The following is an 18,300-nucleotide window of genomic DNA, read 5'->3' on the forward strand; positions in this document are numbered from 1 at the left end:
CTCTTAGCACATCAGGAGGAATGTTACAGACATGTCCCTGTAGCACATTTTTCATTTCTGCAAAATTGTTTAGATTATCACCATAAACAGTGCTTTTGAGATAACCCCATAGCCAAAAGTCACAGGGGTTGAGGTCTGGTGACTGAGGTGGCCAAGAAGTGGGGAAGTGTCCGCCTATAAGATGCTCATTCAAGAAATGTTGCCTAAGTAACTGTGCGACACATGCGAGGTGGGGCCCAGCCCTGCATAAAACCATGTTACTGCAGTTCATATGTCACGAAACATTTTAACATTGACTCTAAGCGAGCTGCAGTCACAGTGGTCCAGCTGTCGACTGCTCTTCAAAGAAAAATGGTTCAGTTATGAAACTAGCTGTTATTCCACACCAAACGATGTGGAATGACTGCTATACAATGGAATGCAGTAGGAGAATGCAATGGAACTAGGTAGATAACATGAGGGATTTCTTTGGCCCAAATCGATTAATAGCATTTTGAATCAGTATCTTCATGTTTTAGGGCCGAATTCAGGCTTAAAACATTACAAATTAGAGATCTCTAAGAAAACAATTTCCAGATTGTATGCACTTTTGCGATTGATTTGCGAGCTCATATTTTCTAATCGCTAATTCGTGGTTTTCACGGACGAATTTCTCCCTTACACAGATGGCGCACTTAACTTTTATCGACTTTAGCATCTTTAAATGGTAATTTACTTAGTTCAAAGTTTCTTAACGCCTTCGAGTCGGGTATCGAAAACGCGTGCTTATCGCGGAGGCCGAGCATTGTCTTCCGCGAGCGTCTCTCCAGGGACGGGGGCTTTTTTGCTACTAAGCCTAAATCCATGAAATTTCCGAAGTATCAATGCATTGTTTAATAATGCTCTTAAGAGTATTTAAACGGCTTATGCTTTATAGATATTTTTATATATATACTTTAATTACCTTATTTCTTGTTTAAATGCATATTTTACACATTTTATTTTAATTACTCACCATTTTATGACTTTTAACATTATAAATCTGAAAACTAAATATATTACTTAAAATTCTCTTTTCGTATGAAAAATTTGGAAACAGGGATCTACACACAGTCCTACGTTACATTCCTTGAACTCATAATAACTCATTTGTCGTTTTGGAGGATTTTTCCGGGAATGTGAACAAATGAAGCATCGTCGTCTCATTTTCTTATCAGTCTCTTCTGAACAAAGTTTTGGAAAATGTCTTTCAGTTAATCTTTCAGAATCAATATCAGAATATCAGAATTTCAGAATCAATATCTGAAATATTTTGCATCATTTCTGCTATTTTATGCTCTGTTAAACATTTTCGACGCTTTGACACTGCAACGGTAAAAACAGAAAGAATTCACGTCTAACAAGATCTAATTATTTTCTAAAAACTGAACTGCAAACGGAAATACTCAACGCTTTAGCACATATAAAACTTCTACTTACAATAAACAACTACCAAGTGCGATTTAAAGAGACGTCATAAATCATGCCATTCGGAAACATTTAGTTCCCCGTTTGTTTATATAATCAAAAACACGTGTATGTGAGTCATGCTTCTCTCATTTCGAGTAGAAGGTCTAACGTACATGTATCTGAAACCATATGGACATACAGTGCCATCTTGTGGCAGAAATTATAGTTTCTAAAACGTTCCAGGGTACTGGCACAAATACGTGACAGTCAGTAGTAAACGGGAAAATGCTCTGGCACGCCTGCGTGTCGGCCGGTAGGTGAGTGTGTTCGTTGCTGGCACGTAGACGTGACAGTCGGCGCGAAAGGGTTAAGGGTATACAACATGTTAAACCCGTGTAACAAAATATTAAGTAAGATTTTGACCCTTATTTTGTTTGACAATATTGCATACAGCGCCATTTCCCCCTGCTGGTGAGGTTTTGAACTTTTGTTTTTTCGCGGAAAATCAATTCCCATGACCTACTTTATATGGTTACCAAGTTTGATAACATTTGATCCAGTAGTTTTCCTTTTATGACCGTTTCAAAGTGGAACTTTAATTATGACCACCCTGTATATTATTAAATTTTAATTTGAAGCTATGTGTTATATGTATACCATGCATAAGATTTTCACTTTTATGGAAAAAATAAAGAATCGAAGCAAATATACTTAGGATAATGGACCAAAACTGAAAAAATTTCCCCTCCCTCCGAAAATAAAATATTAAAACTTCGACCTTGAATTTATTGGATATATCAAAATATTCAATTTGACTTATCTTCCAAGTCCTAGTTCTGACAACAATTCCGTCAAAAATTCTGAATTACTGAAGCTGAAGTAAAAGGTTTAGTATTTATCTACTGTATATTAATAAAAATAGATTATAGAATTTACGCTGATGCAACTTTCTGTCTGAATGCACAACATGTAATATAAGAGAAGGCTTGTAGAGATCTGTTTTTGACATGCCTCTAAAAGTAGATGTCATACTCCTTTGAGAGGCAACTTTAGTTTTTGGGAAAGAAAAAAAATCACAAGACAAATTTGAAGAACATGCAGAACCATTAAGTACAAATACTTATTTTCGGAACAGAAGCAGTTCTCCGATTGGTTACTGAATAATGAAAAGATGCATTGTCATGCAATACAAAACATTTGGAATACGTTTTCTGACTGAATAACGTAAGATTAAAAATCATCTGCTTAATTCTCAGCCATTTACCAGTCAACTACTCGGGCAATTGCAGAAACATTTCGATAACTGAGCTTGTAAGACAAACCTAATATCACTGGATTTAAACACTTTTTTAATCTTCTGAGAACATTCCTTCTTTAGCACATATTCCAAGAGTATTAAGTGAATACAATTATTGCAAAAGAAATTGAATATTCATTTGCACTATGGCTTGGTAGTTTACTAAGGAGTTAACAAAACTTTTGGGTCTAAGAATACAAGAATATTTTAAATATTTACAAATAAAATATTAAATTGGAGATTTAATTGGAGCCTCACCAGTGGCCTAGCATCTGAAGATTGTTAAATACTAATTGTTTGTTGCGACCAAATAGCTCCCATGTTCTTTCTATGTTCAAATAACCTAGTTTAAGCGCGATTTCCATGTGAAGTTACTAGAAAAAGCCGAACACTCATTAAAAATCATGTAGCTTGCTAATCGGGAGAAACCTGAAAGATACGGCGCCAATAATTGAATTGCTATTACGGCACCAATACGCTGGTTCTAAACTTAGTTGGTCATGCCTTAATTAAACATAATTGATTTGTAACTTCTACTAGAGCTGACGGTAAGAATTGAAGTGCAAATAAATAATATCCTGTGCAATCTTGATTAATATAAAATTAGAAATATTTGCATAGTAAAGGACAACTTTTGAAATATTTGCAATTACTTTATAAGAAGGATTTATTTAAAATCGTAATAATCACTTATTATATTATTGATGATTGGAATTCAGTTCTTGACAATTACATTCTAAATCAGAATTTTAAGGATATAATGAAAATAGGATTTGCAGAAAAATACATTTTAGGACAAAAAATGAGTTGTTATTTTATGTTTAAAAACTTTTTTAATTCATTTAATAAACATCATACCCTTGTTGGTAATTGAATACAGAATGTTGAGTGTCATTTATACAATTATTCTTACTTGTCCACATAACCTGCTGACCTACCCAGCTATTAAGGAGCTGCAGTTCATTTCTACATAATCATTGAAATTCTATTAATTCGATCTCTAGAGGGTTTATATTTTTATATCATAATTTGACTTTTATAAAAATGATTATTCTAAATATTATGTTTCTATAAAAATATATTGTGCTTTAAAAATATGGATGATAGTATCAGCCACTCTTTCAGCAGCAACTTCATAAGCAACGGCTTGTTTAGAAATAAATTATGCAGTAATGTAACAAAATATTTTCATAAAATTCAAATAAACATCAAACGAAAGTTCTCAGTTTTAGACAATTTGATTTAAATGAAGCTAAAGTAAAGTAGCAAACGATAACACGCTGAAGATAAAAATTTACTCTTACAAATATTTTAAAAAAAGTTAAAAATTTGAATAATATCTATAATTGAAAAAAATAGCTTTTCACATAGTATTAATAAATATTTATTTTGCATCACTAACGAAAACAATTTCATATAATTAATTCCCCCTAAAAATTTATTTGAAATCTAAGGTTAAAAATAGCTTAGGCAATTAATTCACTGTAGCAAAATCCATAAACCGCATTTGAAATTATTATCGTTAGAAAAAAAGATTTTGAATAAAAAACTCTAATTTTTTGCAGGTATGCTTAAATATACGTCTACTTTAAGGTGATGGTAAAAATTTTATAGGTTATAATCCAAAATTTTTTGAAAAATTTATAAAAATTTTTTTAAATGGAAATTTTAAAAATAAAACACAAAAAAATGGCTGAATTTTATTCGGAATGAACCTTAATTTCGAAGTGTGGAAGGAAAAATCAAAAAAGGTTTAATAAAAAAAGAGATATTAATAAATATTTGCCAAAATCAATTAATATTGAGGGGCTAAAATTTTGAGAGCTAATATTTTAAAAACTACTCGTACGATTTTTACAAAACTGGCATAATTTGAGTCGTAGAATCGAAATATGTAAAAAAATTGGTATGTTATTTCAGAAAAAGTCCGATTTTGTGTTAGAATAGTGCTATATATAAATCTAATATATATCCTAAATCGCGCTTTCGAGACATGAAAAACGCAATTTGAATTTTGTCAATCGGCCAGTATTTATAGAACTGTCCCCCCTTTTTTTTGTGCACTGAACATCTTTCACTCAGAGGTCTGAATTCCGGAGGTGGCAAAGCCACATATTTTGAGATTAAAGGTCATGCCTAGCAAGTGTAGTAATTATAAAGCATATCTTTAAAGTTGTGTCCAGTTGTCTATAACATTTAAAACAGTTCAGCCTTAGATTTAAGTTACATTCTTTTCTAAGTTCAAAGTTTATAAAAGTTTGAGAGCACTTTGGGTCACGTGATACATGAATATTTAAATTAATATACTTTTCTTCTAACTTTTGTGGTAAATTTCACTTAACAACATTTCTTGTTTCTCCTAGCTAAGGTAAAAGACACAAAGTTCAGCAAAGTAAAGAAAATTTGCATTTAAAATCTTGAATTTCTTTTAGATAAACTGAATTTTTTTAGTTGAGATTTTCAGAACATATGATGCATTGGAACGAATCAGAAGCCTTTCTGATAAATTATGTTAATTCAAGTTTAAATTTTCAGATATTAACATAGTTTTGATTAATTTTGTTTGCAATATTTTCTTGTACATAGTTAAAAATGCAGTTGAGTAAAATAAGTAAAAATAGAAAATAATATGAAAGCAAAATCCTTATCCTTGCTTTGCCAGGAACCCAAAGTCTATAAACCTGCTTTGTTTGGTAAAATATGAAAAACACTAAAAACACAATTCTTGAATTATTTACATATATACATCACCAAGAAGCATTGTGGCGAATAGATTTTGGGCACTTAACCACATTTTCTATTGATGGGTCATAGTTTACGAGATTCTGTATTGCATTGCAGGGAGAGTTTTGCATACTTTCGAAAAAGTTATGCGAAATAATTAATATTTGCTCATGAATAGACTTGATTTGAAGGTCATTTTGAATCTATGAGTTCCTTACACACCAAGGTGCACTTACGATGCTATGCAGAATCTTGTTTTGGAGAATTAACTTGGCTCTGTTTTTATTAGCTGCTGCCCATGCTGGTATGGCGTTTAAGATAACTGGACGAATTAAAGTGAGTTACATGGTTCTTTTAATTTTTATGTTTTGATATTCTTCCTAGATGCAGTAGAAGGTCATAAATGCTGCATTAGCTTTGTTAAGGAATTCTTTAATGCAATACTTGAATGAGTCTTTCATTTACTGTCACACTCAACAATTTATATGAATTTGCAGTGGGGATTATGTCACTTCTGATTTTAATGTCTGTTTGTACATTTGCATATCTTCTGTATCTGCATTACAATACAGCATTTGTTAAAATTAAGCTTTATCTTCCAGTCTTCACACCATTTGGTGACTATATTGACATTGCAGGTTATTAATGGCAATTTGCAGAGTGAAAGAATCTGTTAAAATAACCATGTCATCAACATATTTTAATAGCTTAGCTTCAAGTGGATTTGGGAGATCTACTTGAATAAGATATTGAAAAGACTCAGTGCCAAGACCAAGCCTTGATGCCATTGTATATAATTTTCTTGGCTGAGAAGGAATTGCCCCACCAGAATTGAAACATCCTTCATTTCAAGTATGAAATCATTAAGCAGATGAAACTGGTAAGTTAAAATTGTTAATGAAAAAAGTCTCAATTATAAAACATGAGATATTAAACAACTTACCAAAAGGAGGAAGTAATAGGAATGTTGGAGTAATTTTGACAACTTCTCCTATGCAGCAAAGCAGTAAATGGAAAGTAGCAAGCAATTCTTGCCTATGCCATAATACTTTCGCTTTAGCAACTATGAAGAGCATCCAACAAAGAGTTCTTTGATGTTGCATAAGTTGGTTAGAATCATTACCTTGATCACATGTGATATTTTGATTTCTATGGTTAGGAAGAGCAGGATCAATGCTAAAAATTTCTGCAACCATGCTAAAATTGACATAAAATATACCTTTCAGTTAAAGAAGAAAAAGATTGCATATGGATTTATACAACTGAATGAATATTCTCAGCAAAATATTTAAATAATATTTAAAAAAAAAAGTTTTATATAACTATTCTTAATAACATTTAATTAACATAAATGCAGTATGGTTCATCTAAGGGTATTTTATGTAGTGATAAGTCATTTTTATAATAACAACATTTATTTTTACCCAAACATAATTATAACATAAATACATATTCTTACAGAAGAAAACTTGTTATTGAAGCATGTCACTCTTAATAAAGTCAACTCACAGGCGATTAAAATCAAACCAACTGATACATCTTTAGAATTCCATCACATGATTTTCTTTTTGAATGTTGCCAACAAATTCAGAAAAAATATGATAGCTAATGTTTAATCTCTATAGACCTCAATGATCTCAAGGGCATAAGATTAATATTTATAAGATTTTCTTGGTTTTCATCCCATATTATTATATATAACTATAAATTCAATAATTAAAATCAAGCAAATGGACCAAAAAAAAAAAAAAAAAAAGAAACATTTTGAAAAACATGAATTTAAAATAGCTCACAGAAAAAGGTAATATCAGTCTTCTGAAAAATATTGCATCATGCCATTCTAACACTAGTTAAAAGTTCACTTTGTACTTTAATTCCTTTGACTGTTGAGATTGTTTATTATTTTAATTGTTGAGAATTCTCTGCAGCCTGTTAGTTGCACTAACATCTGGATGATATTCATATTTAGGATGTACTTTAACTAGTCTTCCTGCAAAAATAAATCCTCCAAATGGATATTTCTGTTGAAATATGACACCAAACATTTTTTGCTATTACAATACTTCTTTTTTGTACAAGGAAGTAAACATCAAAGAATTACAAAAATTTTGCATCATGTGTGTTGTTGTTTTCATACACAGCAGACTGTTTTCCCTTTAAAAAAATATTAAAAAAATATAAAAAAATCAGGCAACTGCAGAAATATCGCATTGATGCACATTCAGAAAAAAAAAAATTTTTTTTTAAATCCATAAAATTCGATCACTTACAAAAGACAACTTCACGGTACGTAAATTTTTGCATTCTCTACTTTTGAATAAAATACCATATTGCTTAAGAAATGCATGCTAATTCTAAAGAATATTTATATGGCATTATAACGCTTTCTTTTTTTGTTAACCAGCAAATTCTACAGTCCCAGTACAGTTACTTATGAGGAAAAAAAATGCACTCAATGCAAAAAAAAAAAAAAAAAAAAAAAAAAAAAAAAAAAAAAAAAAAAACACTAATGACTGATGCTTGTTTACTGCACACATACATAACTAGGTTGCCACGTAAATATATTTTAGCAACAAAGTGCATAGTCTGGTGAATTCATTTTAGACATGTGTAGATTATCAGAAAGTACTCTAATATGTTTAATAAATAATGCATAATAAAAGATCATACACACCTTTCGAACTTATCATAAAGTGCAGAAACAATTAGATATTTTCTTTCTAAAGCAATAAGGTTCTGCCTACTATTGTCACTCAGATTATGATTAGACTTTAGGACACATGTAACAGAAAAGAAATCCATAATACTGAAAGAAAAATTTACATTAAACTAATATAATGAAGACATTTTTCATATATTAAAATACACTGTTGGCCATTAAAATTGCTACACCATGAAGGAAAGCAGTTATCAGAATCATGTTTATTTTACAAGCCCATTAAAGTGAATAAAATTTTAAGATAATTCTGAGGTAATCACGCAAAAATCAGAAACCTGAGCATCTACTTCTAGTAATAAAAGCAGCTGTTATATAGCAAAACATGAAGTTGAACAGACTTTAAATGTTAGTTAAAAAAAAAAAAAAAATTAGAAATTTAATTCAAATTACTAAAATAACTAGATCATTGGAACATTACAGCATCGCAAACCGTAAGCAAGAGAGTTAACTCTGAATGACAAATAAAACACTGTTCCTGAAACCTACAAATGAAATTACATACTTATTTTTTAACATAATATACTTTAATAATTATGGGTATTAGAGTGCCCAGAGCTTTAAGTGTATGCTTAAGTTCAACTGCCATACTGGTTTGGTGTTATACCACATTTTCAATTGGTAAGAAATCTGAATAAAGTGTTGATCCAGGAAGCAAACACACTGCATTTAAGAAAACATAAAACAATTTGGTCAGCCTGTATTCTCCCAAAATGCGGGTGAAGGCTCTGTAGGTATAGCACAACCAGTGACATTATATCCTCAACAAACATTGTAACCTTATTGAATAAAGCACCAAATAGTACACTAGAGTTGAGCAAGATGAGTACCCAATGGCACACCCTAAATACTGGACTAGAATACCGATGAATGCAAACTTCCAACATTTTATTCCCTTAGTCTATCCACACATGGATACAACAATCCTGATGCTATAGGCAAATGTGGGATTTATCAAAGGAGATAACATCACTATGTCTATCATTGAAGGAGTTATAGAAGATAAAGAGTTTTGTGCTGTAGCAATAGAAGCCAAAACAATAGTTGTCTTGCTGATTATCAATCGCACTACAGATATTATTACATTGGATGTGTGTTGGGTAACACATCAAAATTTTCCTATTCAGGATACATGATGTGGCTGTATAGTCCCTAATAGCAATGTCAGTGAGATATCTGTTATTTTTGACATTGGTGATGAAGGCTGTTAAGATGACGCATATCACTCTGCATGGCCCTCATGGATTTATCAACTGCAAGTCTCATAACAATCAATCTTCTACCAATACAAGATTTAATTGCACAGTACCATAATCCCCAATTTTCTCCCTTACAGTTCTCTAGCAATCAAATTCTGAGATATGCTGACATTAGTTCCTTCTTCTTACATAACTCCACATAAGTTTTTACATAACTTTGCATAACATAACTTCTTGCATACACACACACACAAAGAGAGAACATAATTTTCAAATGAAAAGTTGCCATTTCAATCTGACCATTCTGAGGAGTTATTCCTGTCCTAAAGTGCACATGTCCTGAAATGCTAATCATTTGCATATTCCAGCAAGCTGTACTTTTCATGCAAATTCCATGCTTGTTGTGTGCTTGTTCTGTAATGTAACAATTTTTAACATCCAGCTGTTTATAAACTGAACGCAAGTATCTTTCAAAATAAGCTCATTTTTATACAATTATTCCAACATATGATTAATCCTTTCAGTATTTATCTATAACTTTTGCTTCAGAATTTTATTCATTAGAAATAAAAACTTGGTATTAAATATATTCAAAACTACAAATTTCTTACTACCCACAAATTCTACTCACTGTAATGTTTCGGCATAAATTAAAAAAAAATAAAATTAAAATTAAAAAATCTAAAATAACAGAAATTAAAAAAAAAAAAAAAAAAGAAAAAAAGAATTCCTTATGAGCCAAAAGTATCACATGAGGCTTACAGAAGTAAGTATGAAACACAATACAAAATAATAAACAGTAAAAAAAAATTTAAAACAAAATTATGAAGGATTAAAAAAATTTACAATGCATTGACAAATATGATACTCTTTTGGAAATAAATAATACAAAAATAATACTTCTCTCGGAAATAAACTGATAAAAGTCTGGAGGCTAGTTAATATTTTTCAGTGTCAGTTTCAAGATCTTTCTTTTATTGTCATATTTGGAACATAGAAGAAGCACATGTTCAACATTTTCCTTGCCATCAACTCTGTAATCACAATAGGTCTCTAGACCCCACTTAAATCTGATTAGATAGCTTTTAAAGTTTCCATGGCCAGTAAGAAATTGGGCCATTTTATAATTTGCAAAAAAATGATGACATGACAATCTCTTTTTCATGGAAGGGAAAAACCTCTTAGTTAATTTCCCTTTATTTGAATTAGTGTATTCTTGATTCCATGACTACACAATACTAGCATTCATGACCTTCTTATAAAAGAGATTAACACGAATGTCAGTTTTGCAAGAAAATTGGCCTGTTCATTCCCAACAACACCTGTATGCTCTCAAACAAATGCAAATGCAACCGAAATGTTTTTATCCTTTAGATTTTTCAGTTTTCTTTGAATCTTGGTGATTATGTTATTAGAAGTAGAAACACATTTTAGGGTCTCCAAAGATGAAAGAGAAGTTCTTTCATTATTTTTAAATCATGCATCAATATAATACTAAATGTGCTTTTAAATTTCTTTTCCCTAGCCTGTTTTAATAAACTAGTATCTTGCATACTTTTCTTTAATCTTCAAAAATGTCTAGTTAAAAGTGGAAAGTAAAGAATATCCTGCGATATTTCTTAGCTTCCACTTTTAACTAGTACACTTTACTATTATGCTGATGAATGATTTAAAAATAATGAAATTTGTAATTATAATTACTATAAAACAGTTTACATTTTTAAAGCAGCCAAACACTTCAGAAAGTTGGAATATAAAATATCCTGCAATATTTCTTAGTTTAAATATAAGCACTTTATTAATTCAGCATATAATTATGCAGAAAAACTAATAACTAATTGCATTAACAAGTTCTTAAAAAGTTATACTTATCTGCACACACATAAAAAAAGTTTGATTTTGACTTGATACTTGTTTTTAATCAACACTGTTTTCACCAACATGTTTACTGATACTCAGATTTACAGCTTTCAATTTTTAACTAGACATTTTTTAAGATTAAAGAAAAAATATTCAAGTTACTAGCATATTAAAACAGACAAAGGAAAAGAAATTTAAAAGTATTTTAGTATAGCAATAAATATAAAAGTATCGGGTTAGTCCATAAGTTCGTGCGCATTAAGAGTATGCATGGAATTCACTATGACGCATTTACTAAAACAATTCAATTTTGAACCTGTTGAAACTTGTCATTGTTTGACTAACATATTATTCAGCTCATCACCAACTTTCATAAATATCGTATGTATTTTAGTACCCATAGAAGATGAATATAGATAATCAGTACAAATGTGCTGTGGTGAATCTGCCAGGTTTGCAGCGATAAAAATTAATAGTGTACATGGTGAACACACTATTAGTGTACGGACTGCTCAGAAATGATTTAAAAAATTTAAAGTTTGAAAAAGCAGCATTTGTGATGAATACCATTCAGGACGTTTTGAACTGTAGAACCAAATCAAACGTTTAATTCAGAAGTTTATAGTGAACAACTTTGTAGTCTAAACTCAGAATTGACCAAAAAATGCCCACGATTGGTGAATATCAAGAAAGTGTTGTTTCATCATGATAACGCTAGAAAGCATACGGCTCGAACAACACTGCAAAAAATTAGTGAATTTAATTGGGAGCTTTTGCACACATCTTGCTTACTCCCCAGATATTGCCCAAAGTGATTTTCACTTATTTCGTGCCTTACAATTTTTTTTACTGGCAAAAAAATTAAATTCTAAACAGGATGTACACAATGAACTTTCAAGCTTTTTTGCATCAAAACCAGAGTCTTTCTACAGCAATGGCATAAAACAGCTGCCTGTAAGATGGCGAGACATTGTAGATAATGGAGGAAAATATATAATTGATTAAAATGTTAAATTGTGTTTTTTTATATTATTTAAAAATTTATCAAAAAATGTGCACAAATTTATGGACTGACCCAATATTAGTATAGTTATAAAAGCATTTTATAACAATAGTATAATAGTAAATACTAATATAATGCTAATTCAGAAGTCAAACAACAGAAATCAGCTTTATATTTACAAAATTTTCACAGGACTAGTTTCGATGGTTTTACCGAACCACCATCTTCAGCTGCAAAACCGCAAATGAACCAGATAGGAAACAATGATTAGATAAGATAAGAAAGCCTGGATAAGCAAGTGGCGCCATCTGTTGGTGAAACCAGAACTAAAACATAATTTCTTTAAAGGCCGAAGGCAAATTTGGATTGGAATTAGGATCGTTAACTAGAACAGAAAGATTTTTATGAATGTGAAATGCCTCTAGAAAATCCAGTTCTCCAATGGAAGATGTTTTTTGAATAATTTTGGCAGCAGAAAAACTGAAAGTGTGGTTTTCGGACCAACAATGTTGAGCAACAGAAGACTTATGTGTTTCCTTTTTTATAACATATGCCTCATGTTCCTTGACGCGAAATTTTAAGGCTCTCTTAGTTTGGCCAATGTAAATTAAACCACACTGGCAAGGAATCCTATAAATACCCCAGGAATTCATATCCGGAATGGGATCCTTGAGTATGGAACTCGGAATTTTATTGATGGGAGAATAAACAACCCGAAAGTTAAATTTCTGCAAAATATGTGCAACTTTATAGCTAATTGATTCCTTGCCAGTGTGGTTTAATTTACATTGGCCAAACTAAGAGAGCCTTAAAATTTCGCGTCAAGGAACATGAGGCATATGTTAGAAAAAAGGAAACACAGAAGTCTTCTGTTGCTCAACATTGTTGGTCCGAAAGCCACACTTTCAGTTTTTCTGCTGCCAAAATTATTCAAAAAACATCTTCCATTAGAGAACTGGATTTTCTAGAGGCATTTCACATTCATAAAAATCTTTCTGTTCTAGTTAACGATCCTAATTCCAATCCAAATTTGCCTTCGGCCTTTAAAGAAATTATGTTTTAGTTCTGGTTTCACCAACAGATGGCGCCACTTGCTTATCCAGGCTTCTTATCTTATCTAATCATCATTTTCTATCTGGTTCATTTGTGGTTTTGCAGCTGAAGATGGTGGTTCGGTAAAACCATCGAAAATAGTCCTGTGAAAATTTTGTAAATATAACGCTGATTTTTGTTGTTTGACTTCTGAATTAGTATTTATTCGGCGTGTTATTGTGTCTTAACTAATATAATAGTAAATACTACTATAATAGTAATACTATTATACTAATAGTAAATGCTATTAAATAGCACACTTTACTATCATGCTGATGATTTATGATTATAATAACATTATGTCATTTATTATAGCATATACTTTTATACTAATGCATGACTTAAAAAAAGTGAAATCTGTAATTAAATTACTATAAAACAGTTTACATTTTTAAAGTAGACGAACACTTAAGAAAACTGGAATATAAAATTAATGAAACTTTTTAACCACAGTCAGTGAAAAGATTTTCTCTCTATTTAGTAAATAACTGTTAAACTTTATAAACTATTTTATGTGAATTAGTTTTTATCATCTGGACCTATACTAATAGTTCTACTTTTTGTTAGCCCTCAGTCAGGATGCAAAATGAGTTAACATCATTTATAGCAAAGGTTTGGAAAGTTTTAGATACAGAGCTTTCAGCAGCAACGCTTGCAGCTTTACTCTCGCTCAGCTCTGCTAGTTAATGTTCTAGTACTAGCCATTTACTAGCAAAAGTTAAATCATGCTATTAAAGTGCCAGCTAGTTTAATAAGAGCAAATTTAGATAGACTTGGGCTATGACTGCTTTCATAATTGCAAATTACACTTTATATTTTTATAACAATATATAAATTATATTGCTATAATATTTTATAAAAATATGATATAAAAATATGATTTTATAAAAATTTTATAAAAATATTATTTATATATTCCTCACAAATAGCAGTGCTTTGATTGTATGCACTAGTTGTGCTTCTGTTCAATTTAAGCTTCATAAGACTTTGTCGTATATTTTCAGACAAAGTAAGAGCTTGTTTGCCAGACTATCAGGGTCTGAGAGGCTTTGAATTCATATTTTACAATTAGAACACAATAACATTATGTAATTTTTTATAGTGAAAGAATGATTTAGTTCATAAATTTGCTAGCATTAACAGCTCATTAATTTTTTACACTGGAAAATTTGTGAACAAACTTGTACATTTACCTGAATTAGAATATACCAAATGTTGGATGCTTTTATATAATGCAATAATATTAATCAAGTGTTAAGTATTTGAAAAATTAGGTACATTTAATTTAGATATTCATAACTTATAAGATCAAATAATGAATGGGATATTTTTACTTTTACTGAGATGCATATGATTAAAAAATAGAATCAAATTTAGACATTTTATAAATACATTGAAAGAGCAAAACACATTATTTGGCTCTCATTTTGATAGTGAAGAATAGTTACTAACTAAATCAAACAGAGTGATTGATTGAAATAATTTAATTGATAAAATATAACTGAGATATTTATTCTGCAATATTTCTTAGTTTACATATAAGGACTATTTTATTCAGCACATAATTATGCAGAAAAACTAATGACTAAAAGTATAAACAACTTCCTAAAAAATTATGATACTTTAAATTGTCTGCACAACCAAAAAAAATCATGAAAAATTATTGATGAAGCAATGTGCTATGTTGCCAAAAAGCATTTATGTGGCAAACCATGTCGTTGTTAAAAAGTATTTATGTGTATTTACATGTAGGTATGCATGCAGAACATGTTCATTTGAGTGCACATGGGTCTGCAATTTTGAAATTCAATAGTAATGTTTCTTATTAATATTTTTTTTTCTTTGAGTACATCTGTTTTTGTTGTAGTAAATATTAATGGGAGAGTTTACCAGCTGATGAAAGAGAAAACATTGCTGGGTAGAGTAGATTTTAAGGTACACCTTGTATTATGGCAAAGTTGTTGTTTCATTTATGGTAGCCTGAGTAGTTGAATGTTATGGAAACTCTCTTGTGACGTAATCGGGTGCATGATTCTGAGAAATTTTGAATCAAGAGATGTTTTGTAAGCATTTTTGTGGTGTGTGTTGGTTTGATTCTTTAGACTATAGAATGGACAAATGTAGTAAGATTAATTTGAATTTTCTGTACGATTTGGAGTGAAAGGGGAAAAGAGCTTTAATTGACTGGTGTGTAAATGAAGGTTTACTTTGTAGCCGTTATAAGTGTCCTGTATGTAGGAAGGATATGCGTCTAGCCGAACGTAAAAACCGTTTAGATTGATTTGAATGAGTTTTTAGGAAGAAAGGTTTAGATGGTCACTATGTGAGGCGTTCGATCAGAAAGAGTACTTGGTTTGAAAAAAAGTCATTTGAGTATGATTGATATTTTGATTTTTACATGGCTCTGGGTGTACGAAGCAAACTCGAAATTCATGGTTAGTGAATATTTGCTTTTGGTATTGCTTAAATGTATAACATATATTTCTCTTTTATATTATTTTATTGTTTGGTTTAAAATTTATTTTATTGAGATTATGTATTTTTTGTTTGCCTATATTTTAGAATCTGGTGCTCCTTTGACTACATGGCTAAAGTTAAAAGAGTGTGCAATGCCATTTTTGTGCAATTCGGAGATTTTTTTTAAGTGAAACTAGGTTAACGTGCACATGGATAAAGTCAAAGGAGTGCGCAATGTCCTTTTTGTGCAATTCGGGGATTTTTTTTTCTTTTTAAGTGAAAATAAGTTGACGTGTACATGGGTACCGAGTTTGTGCAATTGTTTGTCTTGTTATTTTGGCTTAGTGTGGCGGCGATGTTTGGCACAAAAATCGCCACTTCGCAAACCAAAATAACAAGTCAAAGAATTGCACAAAATCGGTATCCATGTACCGCCAAAAATCACCAAGTTTCGCCAAGGGGTACCCTAAACTATACTTTTACCAACATTGCTTCGTTTTTGAAAATATGGCATTTGCTGAATAATAGAGAATGCAAACATTCGCATTCTATAAAACTGTATTTCTCAAATAACCAAATTTTAGGGAAATGCAATGTGAAAAATTCCAATTAAAGTGTTAGCATATCAACCAGAAACTGGTTTGAAGATAAGTATAACCTGCTTACAAGAGTTTGCCTTATTTGCTATTGGACAAAGGAATATACTTCAGTGAAATTCTGTGAAGAATTGGGATAATCTTCAAACACAATTATCAATTGGCGAAATTAACTCCAAGAAGTGTGAATTCTCTACTAGAAAATAATAATAATAATAACAAGTAACGCTGGATGTATTGTTGAAATAAACATAATGATACGCAAATAAATGTTCCTCTTCAGAATCATCTATGAGCTCACAACGAGTGGGAGTGCCAATAATCAGAATGTAGCAAAATTATAATCAGTTGGAAAATGAACCCTCACATTTCAATTAAACAAAGACTTTTATGAGCAAAAATTTACAGTTACCTATTTCTATTCAACAATTGCTTTTTCTTGAAAAATAAATTTAAAGAATTTTTCAACACAAATTATTATGGTTAGTTATTACTATGTACATTTGTGTCTTGCAAACAAATAACTGAGATTAGAAAATTTTCAGATGATGTATTAGATAGATTTTAGATAAAGCAGCAGTCAGTCACAAATTGGCATGATATATTTAAAAATAGCAATGAGTGATTTTTCATGTATGTCAATACGTGGCAGAACCTTCCTAGTTCATGATACTCATTTTGTTTACTAAGTACCAGTTGCACATGCGTGGTTCAGTTTATGCGTGGAACTTGACAACTGTACAAGAGAGGAGCAGCATGATATAACCCACTTTTGGGGAAGAGGGTAAAAGGAGTATTTTCTGTTTATAAAAATAAGTATTTGTCATGCAAAGCCAAGTCTAAGTAGGTGGAGAAACTTTTCAAAACCGCTCCAAAGTTTACGATGAAAATTGAGGCAAACTGAACAGAGCACAGGAACTAATTTAAGAAATGTACTATAGACCTTTAACAATAAAAGTGTCAGTAATTGTTTGGTCCATTAAAAAATCAATTTTGGAAGTAGTTGCTCAGCAGACAATAATGATGTGGCTGAAACAGAAAACCAAAGAATTTTATGTTATTGTTTCAGCATTGATAAAATGATGGGATAAAAGTATAAACGACTATGCAGATTCTGTTGACAAATAAAAATTCCCAAGTTAATATCTCATTATGTTACTTTGTAACTGACTTTTTTTGCTTAATTATTCACTTCCCTTCGTAAACATGAGATATACATTCCACAAAATGTCTATCTTAATTTTATTTTTTAATAAACAATTTTAAGGACATAAATTAAAAAAAAAAAAGAAAGAAAAAAAAAGAAAGAAAGAAAGAAAGCTTTCAAATTTTTCATTACGCCCAAAAGTTTTTTTTTTTTTTTAATGTTTTGTGCGTTATCATTATTTATTAAATATGTTTTTTGAACTTTAACCACATAAAATTCAATTCAATAGCAATATCATAAAATATTTAAAAACAGCAAAACAACATATCTTTGGAATTTCCAATACACAGTCTGGCACACTGGAGATAAAAATGTTTTTTTCACAACATAAGCAAACTTGTCATATTTTTTAGTATGCATACAACAACAGCCAACCCACGCAAGTGCATACCAACATGCTTGAATACATGTGGATTTACTCACTGAATTTAGGGAATTAAAAAATTATGTGAGTAAGCATATAATTTTTCTGAACAATTAATACCAGCTATAGAAATATAAATATTCACCACATAGATATTTTTTGTTCATAAAATTTCTTATTTCTTATAAAATATTTTTTAAATTATCATTTATTTACATAACATTAGGGTATGAGACATAAAAATAACCAATCAAAAGGTATGTCACCAATGAATTGGCTCAGAAGTGTGAATAATAGAAAGTTCCCTAAATATTAACTTTTCTCAAAATGTCAAATTGATTTTGATTATTATTACTA

The 18,300-nt window shown here is 30.5% G+C and overlaps 1 protein-coding gene across 7 annotated transcripts in view; it reads right to left on the minus strand.

The window, feature by feature from the left end:
- Positions 1–18,300, minus strand: part of LOC118203952 (retinoblastoma-associated protein-like) — a 168,095-nt gene that overhangs the window by 136,843 nt on the left and 12,952 nt on the right. For all 7 annotated transcript variants that reach the window (XM_085822241.1, XM_085822242.1, XM_085822237.1 and 4 more), the window contains 2 exons: positions 8,124–8,255; positions 6,393–6,646 (listed from right to left, as the gene is read on the minus strand). In XM_085822241.1, coding sequence (XP_085678367.1) covers positions 6,393–6,646; positions 8,124–8,255 — 386 coding nt within the window. The remainder of the gene's footprint in view (positions 1–6,392; positions 6,647–8,123; positions 8,256–18,300) is intronic.

This window comes from Stegodyphus dumicola, chromosome 8 (assembly GCF_044657685.1).
Source record: "Stegodyphus dumicola isolate Sdum_Otavi_A_Nest chromosome 8, ASM4465768v1".
In the NCBI taxonomy this organism is placed as follows: domain Eukaryota; kingdom Metazoa; phylum Arthropoda; class Arachnida; order Araneae; family Eresidae; genus Stegodyphus; species Stegodyphus dumicola.